The 10,738-nt window shown below is 32.9% G+C and overlaps 1 protein-coding gene across 1 annotated transcript; it reads right to left on the bottom strand.

Annotated features, from left to right (window-relative positions):
* Positions 1–4,151: 4,151 nt before the first annotated feature.
* On the bottom strand, positions 4,152–9,781 carry LOC114391229 (glyceraldehyde-3-phosphate dehydrogenase GAPCP1, chloroplastic-like). The gene is made up of 14 exons (XM_028352282.1): positions 9,552–9,781; positions 8,821–8,915; positions 8,665–8,732; positions 8,538–8,576; positions 7,752–7,852; positions 6,487–6,599; positions 6,271–6,370; positions 6,017–6,163; positions 5,471–5,531; positions 5,256–5,353; positions 5,030–5,172; positions 4,844–4,927; positions 4,512–4,601; positions 4,152–4,386 (listed from the first exon to the last, which is right to left on the bottom strand). The coding sequence occupies exons 1-14, from the start codon at positions 9,612–9,614 to the stop codon at positions 4,332–4,334; spliced, it is 1,257 nt and encodes a 418-aa protein (XP_028208083.1). The 5' UTR covers positions 9,615–9,781; the 3' UTR covers positions 4,152–4,331.
* Between the last annotated feature and the right edge of the window lie 957 nt (positions 9,782–10,738).

Raw genomic sequence — 10,738 nt, 5'->3', positions numbered from 1 at the left:
AACCAATCGAACATGTAAACAATCTTGGGATTACCTATAGTAGAATATCCGTGATCTATATAAAAAATTATTAAATTAGGGATAATGAATGAATTAAGTGAATATATATATATATATGACCATATCTTATGAGAGTAAAAAGATTAAATCCGGATATCTTATAAGAGTAAGAAGATTAAATCTGGATTATATAACCATACATGAAAGGTTAAGATTCAATTTGATGTGATTGCTTAAAAAAAATCTTGACTGTTCATGTTTGGTTATACAATGTAGATTTAATCATCTCACTCTCATATAAGATATTTTCCTATATATATATAAGGACATATGTATGAGAGGAATATATCTTATATGAGAGTGAGAGGATTAAATTTGAACCTTATAATCAAACATAGAGAGCTAAGATTTAATGTAATGTGATTACTTAAAAAATCGCATGACTTTTTAAATATTAAATCTTGAAAAATATTAAATGTTAATCCTCTACCTATGGTTATACAGTCCAGATTTAATCATCTATCTCATACAAGATATTTCCTCTCATATCATAAGAGAGGAAGTATTTTATATGAGGAGGAATCAAATTACATCGGTGTAACTTTGACAACTATTATATCATTTTATAACTTTCAACGGATAATATTTCATTAAAACTCATCGTTGGATTGAAAGTTCATTTCACATAGATTACATATGCAAAATTTCATATTAATCCAAAATAATTTTTGCTATCTCATTCATATAGATTAAAATCGACACAATATAAACATTTCAAAATATACTAAAATACAAATCATTTGATTACCTCCTTATTGTTGTTCAATTTTGATAAATATGACACAAACGATTTTGATAATATGTAAATATAATTCAATGATTAGATTAATAAAAATCACATTTTATATCAAATAATAAAAATAATGTAATAATTATTAAAGCTATATTAGTATAATTTGATTTTTCTCTCTCTATATGTATGTGTGTTTAAGACTCTTCTCATCCAAAATAACAATAACAAGTCATTTATTCTTACAAATGTAAGTATCATTACATATATAGTCAATCAATCACATAGAAGATACTTAAGATTGTTAGTTATTACCCTAACATTATTTGTTTCACTTCAATATTTTCACATTAGTATTGTCTAATATTTTACATTTTTTAAGATAATATTTTACTTTAATCCTATACTATTTGGTTTTGGATTATATTGACTAAGCTTAAAAAATATGTCATTTTAAAGCATGTATAATATTATAATAAATTATTTTAATTATAAATACACAATTAATTTTAAAATATTTAAAAATCAACGTAGCTCGTGCAATGCCACGGATACTATACTAGTTTGATAATGCATTCCTATCATACTATGTGTTGCTCCTTCATGGTTAGACAACTTTTCTCCTTTCCTTATTTTTTTTTCCTTAAAAAACGAAAGAAGATAGTGCGTAACATTCAAGAAAGAAATTTGGCAAATCATTTTCTTCTCTTTCCATAGAAATAATTGTGACTGTTTTTCTTTAAATTTCATCTCTCCTGCGTCCAAAAGGACAGTTTCTATTTCACATTGAGTTCTCTTATGTCTAGCTTAATAGTCAAGAAAAGTTTTCTTCTTTTTCCATAGAAATCATTGTGACTCTTTTTCTTTAAATTTCATCTCTCCTTCATCCAAAAAGACAGTTTCTATTTCACATTGAGTTCTCTTATGTCTGGCTTAATAGCCAAGAAAAGTTTTCTTGTTTTTCCATAGAAATCATTGTGACTCTTTCATTAAATTTCATCTCTCCTTCTGCATCCAAAAAGACAGTTTATATTTCACATTGAGTTCTCTTATGTCTGGCTTAATAACCAATAAAAGTTTTAAAGTGAATCAGTCGGTCACTAAAAAAGAAATTGAATTATGACCCTATATACTGATATGGGTATTTCGCACAAGCACATTACCTTCTGATTTTGCTTCTCAAGCTTTTCTATGTTCTGATTTTGCTCCTTAAGCTTTTCTAAGTTCTGATTTTGCTTCTCAAGCTTTTCTACGTAGAGGATTAAAAAACTAATAGGTGAGTAACACGTTTGCTTATAAGCAATCTTGTTTTTGAATCTACTTAGGATACAGAATCTGTAAACTACAGTTTTCGTTTTTAACATTACTAGTCAGTAGATGAGACTTTGCTTCTGAATAATGAAGTAATTTTATATAAAAAGAAAAAAGAAAAAACCTTCATCAGAGATCAAGTTTAAGCTGTGTGTAGAATGCACAGCGTTTTAAAAGGTAGATCGTAAAATTCATTGTTCGCAATTCCAAAACGTGGTGTCATTTTAATTTATTCAGTGTACATGATGTGATCATTCAAAGCCACGTCTTGCAAAAATCAGATCCAAAATCGGATCAAACTTTTGTTATCCTATGAATAACAGTAGTGAAGTTGCTCTACAAGGGAAGTTGAAGTTAATTGGGTCATCGATTGTGTTGGAAAATTACAGCGGCTACTACATTCCTGTGCATTCAACATAGCACAAATAACTAGAAGGTTTTCTTCAGCAAACCATTATTGTGCTTTGAGAAGGAAAGAGCAAAGATGTAATCAAAAGATTAAATCAATTTTGGACATCTTTAAAATAGTGAAATTGCATTGGTATGGGTCAAGATCCACATTTGATGGTTTGACAAAATTGCATTTTTGGTCCTCCAGTTTATCTCCAATTTCGGATTTGGTCCCCTATAATTTAATTCATCAATTTGATCTCCCAGTTTTATAAATCTCTGCAAAATTAGTTCTGTGGAAGCCCAATTTGAACGTTGACCGTTAACCTCAGACATTGGCTGTCACATGTCAATGCCACGTGTCAACGTCTGAGTGATTCCATGTAAAGACTTCATTTTTTGTAGGTAAAATTATATTTTTAATCCCCCAATTTTACTTCAATTTCGATTTTGATCCCCTTATAATTTAATTCGTACATTTGGTCCTCCAGTTTTATAAATCTCTTTATAAACTCAACCAAATTCATTATTGGAGAAGTTGTATTTCAAATTTCAAACAAAAATATCATTGTCAACATAGGCCACTTAAGCAATCGTATACACATAATATCGCATGGGGGAGCAAAAAAAGAAAAAAAAAATAGGGGGTTATTACAGAACCTATTAAAGTAAGAGATCTGAAAATTTCAAACCCAGGTTAGGATTCATGCGCCACTTTCCCAAGTTGAACAACCCTGGAAGTGGGAGAGAGAGAAAGAGTGATTTTGCTCTGAGTTCCAAGTGAGTGAAAAACTTGCGATGAAAAAAAAAAGTGTGAAATTTATCAAGACCTACCATGTCTTTAGCATCAGTGGCTAAACCATTCAAAAGACCAATTTCATAGGAACAATTTATAAAGAAATTTATAAAATTGGGGGACTAAATGTGTAAATTAAACTATAAGGGGACCAAAATCGAAATTGGAGTAAAACTGGAGGACCAAAAGTACAATTTTACCTAAAAAAATGAAGCCTTTACAGGGAACCACTCAGACGTTGACACGTGACATTGACACGTGACAGTCACACGTGGCATTGACACGTGACAGTCAACGTCTGAGGTTAACGGTTAACGCCCAAATCGGACTTCCAGGATCAATTTTACAGGGATTTATAAAACTGGAGGATCAAATTTGTGAAGTAAATTATAGGGGGACCAAATCCGTAATTGGAGATAAAGTGGGGGACCAATTTTGCAATTTTGACTTGATGGTTTCAAAGATGAAATAAAGAACACAGCCTGCTTGGAACATTGGAGAGAAAGTGAGAAAAGTTTGAAATTTGAATTAAAGAGAATGTGAAAGGAAGGAAAATTTCAAATTTTTTGTTCTGCAAGTCAACTCTTCTCTTCCTTTTCCTTCCATTTTCTCTTCAACCAAAAAAAATTTATGACCCGTGTTTTCTCCAACCAAACATACCATTAAACTCACATCTTAGAAAATCATATCAACCAAAATCTGAAAACCTAAGCCATTGCCAATATTTAAGCTAACTCAACAAGAATTGCAACACAACATATCGCTACACAATTGTCTGTTACCCTATCCGAACAGGCCAAGAATAAATGATTCCCCTTTAAAATGTCTACCATTTTAAAAGGAAGATTGTAAAATTCATACTGGTAATTCCAAAGCACGTAACCAGGATAATATCCTTTTTTATTTTATTTTCAGTGTACATGATGTGATCATTTAACCTCACAATCTTATAAAAATCAGATCAAAACCAAAATCTCAACCTAAACCACTACCAATATTAAACCTATTCAACAAGAATTGCAACACAACATACACTAATCGTGTTCAATTTTGAGCTCCCACCAATGCCATGTGCTCTATAAGGTCCAATACTCGGTTGCTGCAACACAAACCATTCAAAAAAATATCAACTAAAGGTCAGCATGAACAGAAATTTCTGCTATTAAAATTGGCCTACGAATATCAGTGCTGGTTTTGGTCTACATACACAAAATACACACATACCTGTAACCCCACTCATTGTCATACCACGAAACCAGCTTAACAAAGGAAGCACTAAGTGCAATGCCAGCCTTAGCATCAAAGATACTCGACCTGGAGAAAAGAATTCATTTTGAATAATTATTTCACAAATAATACATCCAAATGAGTAAATTTTAGCTAGGGAAAGAGAAATGAAGGTTCAGTTTTCTTATGTTCAAATTAGAAATGTTTCAAACAGGAGTAAATGTGTCAACCAAACTGGGTATGTCAGTTTCTATGGTGTCTCACTTTTCAACCAGAAAAGTAATTCAGCAAAGTCTTTCCGTTAAAGGTAATAGAAGAACATAACGTACCTTGAATCACCAACAAAGTCATTAGAGACAACATCCTCGTCTGTGTACCCAAGGATTCCTTTCAGTGGTCCCTCTGAGGCATACCTTCATATTTTTCAGTAGCAAAGTCATAGAAATCAAGCAAAAGGTTACAGAACAATCACAGCAATGAGGGTGGAGCAAAAAAACAAAAAGCAATAGACATACTTTATTGCTGCTTTAACATCTTCATAGGATGCATTCTTCTTAAGCCGGCAAGTCAAGTCCACCACAGAAACATTGGGAGTCGGAACACGGAATGCCATCCCAGTGAGTTTTCCATTTAGCTCTGGAAGAACTTTCCCAACAGCCTGTGATTTCATAAAACAAACCTAATCACAAATACCAGTACTGAAAATAGAAAGCATAAAATCTGTGTCCATCCATCTTGTACCTTCGCAGCACCAGTTGAACTTGGAATTATATTTTGAGCTGCCCCTCTTCCTCCTCGCCAATCCTTCATAGAAGGACCATCTACAGTCTTTTGTGTTGCTGAGAAAAAAAAAAGAATTGGATGTTACCAATGCCACATGTGAAACATAAAGGGATGGTTTGACCGCATGAGTAAATGAAACTAGAGACTACAATTAGCAATTTTGGAAAAGAGACCTGTTGTTGCATGTACTGTTGTCATCAAACCTTCAACTATTATAAACTCTTCATGAACCACCTGATGAGTAACTTATATAGGAAAAGTTAGATGTTGCTATGCAAGTTTCTAACACAATGCCCCAATATGATATACCCTCAGGTTTACATATGTATGTGTTGGCTGAATCAAATAACACTGGGCCACATTTTTCATTCAAATAACTTAAAGATAGATCAGCATTAAGTTCACTTAAAAAGGATCTATATCAGTAGAAAATACTTAATTAAGAAGGAATATGTGATAGTATAAGTTGAAGAATAGATAAAAGAATATTTCATGTTAGACACACACCAAACAGCTTGCCCCCCTTTAAGGATGTGTTACAGAATCACTAAAATATTTTGCTCATATTATTTTTCCTTGCTCTTTAAGGAAAAGGTGCTTCCATTAAACCTTTAAGTTAAGTGTTATACCATTAAACTACAAACAAAAACATTAAACATTCTCATCACAGAGAAAGCCTTGAGTTCAATAAAGCTTAGCAATACATGACGTAATCAAACCTTGGCAAGAGGAGCAAGACAATTCGTTGTACAGCTTGCATTAGAAACAATGTCCATTTTTGGGTTGTATGTCTTCTCATTCACTCCTACCACAAACATTGGTGCATCTGCAGATGGAGCTGATATTACAACTTTCTTGGCACCAGCCTACAGTGTAAAAAGATAAAGCTCAAATTAAGATTTGATGCTGGAGAGAGTAAGACAGGGGAGACAAGGAAAGAGAAGCAACACTTAGTAGACAGGTAATTGGATACCTTCAAATGTGATGAAGCTTTCTCCACTGTTGTAAAAACTCCAGAAGACTCAATGACATATTCAGCCCCAAAATCACTCCATGGGATCTCTGCAGGATCTCTGAATACATAAAATAAATGTGTGCATGTTAATCTATTGTTTAGAACTCTTTAACACTTTGTAATCTAGTACACACATAACATCCCTTTTAATTATAAGAGCTCAACTCATGATACCTTTTGCTCACCACTTTAACTTGCTTCCCATTAATTTCCAAAGTAGAGTCATCCAAAATCTTAATGGTCCCCTTGAATGGACCATGAGTAGAATCATATTTGAACATGTATGCCTACAAGAGAAAACGATTAATTAAAAGATAAAGCAAAATGTAAGGATTGACTAAATAAGGTCTAATTACAAAGAGAATAAATTAAATATAAATCAAAAGCCAAGCATCAGCCATAAATGAATTAAAAAAGATACATGCACAACAAATAAAATAAAACAAAAGATGAATTTATTTATTGAAAAAATTGGAATACAAGTGTACAACAATACACTCATCAATTCCTCGTAATATTTTAGAACATCTATTATCATTGTGTGTACTGCTCAGCATAACTCATGATACCTTTAATCCAGAAAAATACTTGCACAAATATTCCCAGGTTCCCAACAAATGTCACAAAACTTACTTCTCACATGATTGTCTTTTTAACACAATCTTTGTTCTATACTCCCAATATTTAAAAGGAGTTTTGCTACTATTATAACAAAAAATTGGGGGTTGAGCAAACAGATAAAGTCCTCTTATTGTGTACCAAAACAAGAAAGTCTCCTTAATTTATGGTTCCATTTGAAACTCAGTGCAAAAGTAAATGAGGAAATACTAAAATAGAGCCATTGTATTTTTTTGTATGTTTTCAAACAGATCACAAATTGGATTCTCCTAAAGTATAGACACAGGGCTTCAGGTGAAAATAATAATAATAATCTAAATAAATCTCAAGATATGTAAAATAGCAAAAGGCAAGAGGCATTAAGCAACATAGACCATAGTAGAAGAACATCCCAATTTAATCAGCATAACAGATACAAGATAAAGTTATGTCACTGCAAATTGGTGACATGGTAGGCATCCAAGATCAGAGCATTATACTAACAAGTTTGGTTCAGCTTATTTTGAAGAAAAAACCACTTGTTTTTCCAGCTTCCCAAGAGAGCTTTTCAAAAATAGGTGAGAACTTCTTCAACTTTAATCTTTACCAAACATTCTATAATATAAATCTAAATCCTAAATGTTAGGCAACACAAGAAACAAAAAGCAAAAAACTTTGTGATAGATGTATATATCACCATATGTATGCATGTATACATAAACACATATGCAAGAAAGTACAAATTTAATAGTCTATTAGTCTATATAATAGCAAAATTATGAACATATTATATTATAAACAAAAGGATCATTAAGGTAATTGCATAATTTGCATTTACATACCATATATTTTGCATCAATAAATGGATCATTAATTGCAACAACATCAACATCATCTCGGGAAGTAGCTACACGTAACACCAACCTTCCAATCCTACCAAAACCTGCACATTAAGCATATGTAAGTTATCTAAAGACACACAGAAAAAATCCATGAATAAGTTTTCCATTCAAAAACCAAGTTTTTTCATCTTCAATATAACCACATTTTAGATGATACTAAACTGTTCTTTTTGGCTCAGGCGACTGATATGCAAGTTCCTAATACCAAACAAAAAACAAGTCAAAGAACTTAATAGTCTACTGTCGTTTTTCATTTATAACTTAATTGAGAAATCTACCTCAACTTTTTTGCAAAACTCCTCCAATAAAATCAGGATTTTACAAAAATATCATTTGAAATCTTTCTCTCAGGTTAAAAGCATACAGATTCATAACAAAATTAGGGCACATTTGATTACCTTCTTCAAACATTACCCACAAATGAGGAGGCTACCAATATCGTCTAAAGCAATTAGACAGTTCAAGGAATCTTTACAAAACTATTTACATATGTCACAGTCATAAGCAAAAGTCACTTAGAATATAAAAAAGTCGAGCTATTCTTATAAGCTATCCTAAATATAACCTGGATAAAATGAAAAGATGGTATGGAAGGAAAAGCTTGAAATAATTCATCATCTATGAAGAATTTTGTATTCAGTGCAAAATTGAAAGTGCATAATAAAATTAAATGCAGCAAGTAGATACAAGAAACTACAAAGGGAACTCTGATAACAAGAAAGTTACCATTGATTCCAACTCTTGTCTTCCCAGTGCTCCTTGATTCTGAACAGACCAGATCAACCACAAGTAAGAATCAAGAAATTGCATGCAAGTCACCCTAATCTTAACACAATAGTGGTTCTATTCTTACGCTGGGTGGGGAGAGGGATTTCCGTTGCTGTGGCTTTAATACGCTGGATGTGACGAGCATTGCAATTTCTGTGTATAAAACCACATACTATTAAAGGAACCGAAACAGGCACACTAAAGAGAAGAGCACTAGGTAAAAAAGTTTGAGCTACTCAACTGTAAGACTAAGGAGTCACATTGAATTGAAGTACCAAAAATGCTGGTCTGTAATCCCTTGGATTTTAAATTACAACCCGAGGCATTGGTAAATACCTGAATCATACATCACACATATAGATACATGAGTAGAATGTTACATCAAAATAATACACCAATACACTGACTATGAGAACGAAACTATTCTTATTCTTTATCATCTCTCAAAATCTCTATTTTCTTCAGAAAATGCTACAGCTCGTTCCCACCTACCATGTTTTCTAAGCAACCAAACACAGGTTTCCACCAAACCCAAAACCAAACTTTGAGAACTAATCAAGACAATAAAAACAAAACAAGCGAACAGTCCAAGGTTTTAAATTGCGGTCTCGTCGTGATTCTTAATATTGCAAAAATTCATTTCTCTAACGTTCTTCAAAAAAAAATTTCAGTCGGACCATTTTCTAAAACCTCAAAAAAACAAGTTTATAAAAAAGTCTCCACCAGATTTTCCAAGAAAACGCAAGAATAAACGAATATCAAAAGCTGAAGCACGTTAGAGAATCGGTTTCAAAAAAAAAAGGTGCTGCGTCTCTGAGTAACCAAACAGAGCTCAACAAATCCAAAACCAAGTACAAATTCGTAGAACCAACCGAAAACAAATAAAACATATCACAGCACAGTCAAGTTCACAGCGTTTCGAGATATTTTACAACAAAATGCAGAAGAAAAGAAGCTGAGAGGGAAAGAGACTTTGGAGAGATCGGAGGAGGAAGGAGCGAGAAGCGAGGATCTGAGGAGCGAGTTAGCGGCCATTGGAGAAGGCGAAGGAAGCAAAAATCAAACCCTAGAAAATTGAAGAGTGTGTTGTTGTGTTGGGGTTTATGCACTCGCCACCGCAAGCAAGCGAAGAAGGAATAATAAGAAATTAAGAAATGACAAGAATAAGAATATGAGACTGTTTTTCTCGTTTTCTTTATTTTATACGTAGTACCTAGCGGAGGTTATTATGGAAATGAAATGGTGCCAATGAAGGCAGAGGCTAGGGTGGAAGAGCTAGCTATGTCTCCCACCATGAGAAAGCCTCTTTTCAACCGTTAGATTATTTTAAATTTGATCTAATGACTATTTTTCTTCTGTATTTTCCCCAATTATCATCCCCCCCCCCCCCCCGGCAATGTGGATTGACCTGATCCATGCCAAAAAATCGGACCTGATCCACTTTGAGATGGATTTGTAGATTCAATGGACTGGTCCACTAAATTTGAAAAAAAAATTATAGTGTATCTTTTCATTTCAATTAGGAATAGATTTCTAATCTTACACATTTTAATATACATAAAATTAATAACAATATCATTAATCCTGTGTTTGGATGGGGAAATTTAAGTAGGTAAAGTATTTCAACAAAGATATTAAATTGCCTTTTAATAATGTAATATGTTTGGATGGGGTATTTTAAAAGTAATTAAAATGCTGTCATTTTTACAAAGTATTTTCATATGCTAATTTCAGAGAATTTGAAATTCTCATTAAAAAGCAAAGAATTTAAAATTCTTCGTAACCCTCACACCACACGCTACGAACCTCTCTCTCTCTCATCGCATGCACGAGCTCCCTCCCTCATCGCACGCACGAGCTCTCTCCCTCTCAGCACACCACTCTCTCTCTTTCCCTCTCAGCAGCGTCCCTCTCTGTGGCATTTCTTCTTCTCGCTGGTAAGTTCCTCTCTCCCTCACTCATCTCTGTATTTTTTTTCTTTTTTCAAGTTTATGTTTGTTTGATTTTGATTTCATTTTTGTAGTTATAAGGGTTGCTTATTTTTTTATTTATGTTTCGTTTTCTATGAGATTGAAAGCCTATATTGAAACTTCTCTGGATCTGTTTGTTTTATGAAGCATCTCTGGATCTGTTTGTTTTATGAAGCAAACCACTGCCAC

Source organism: Glycine soja, chromosome 16 (assembly GCF_004193775.1).
Source record: "Glycine soja cultivar W05 chromosome 16, ASM419377v2, whole genome shotgun sequence".
In the NCBI taxonomy this organism is placed as follows: domain Eukaryota; kingdom Viridiplantae; phylum Streptophyta; class Magnoliopsida; order Fabales; family Fabaceae; genus Glycine; species Glycine soja.
This window is presented reverse-complemented; position numbering and strand designations above follow the sequence as displayed.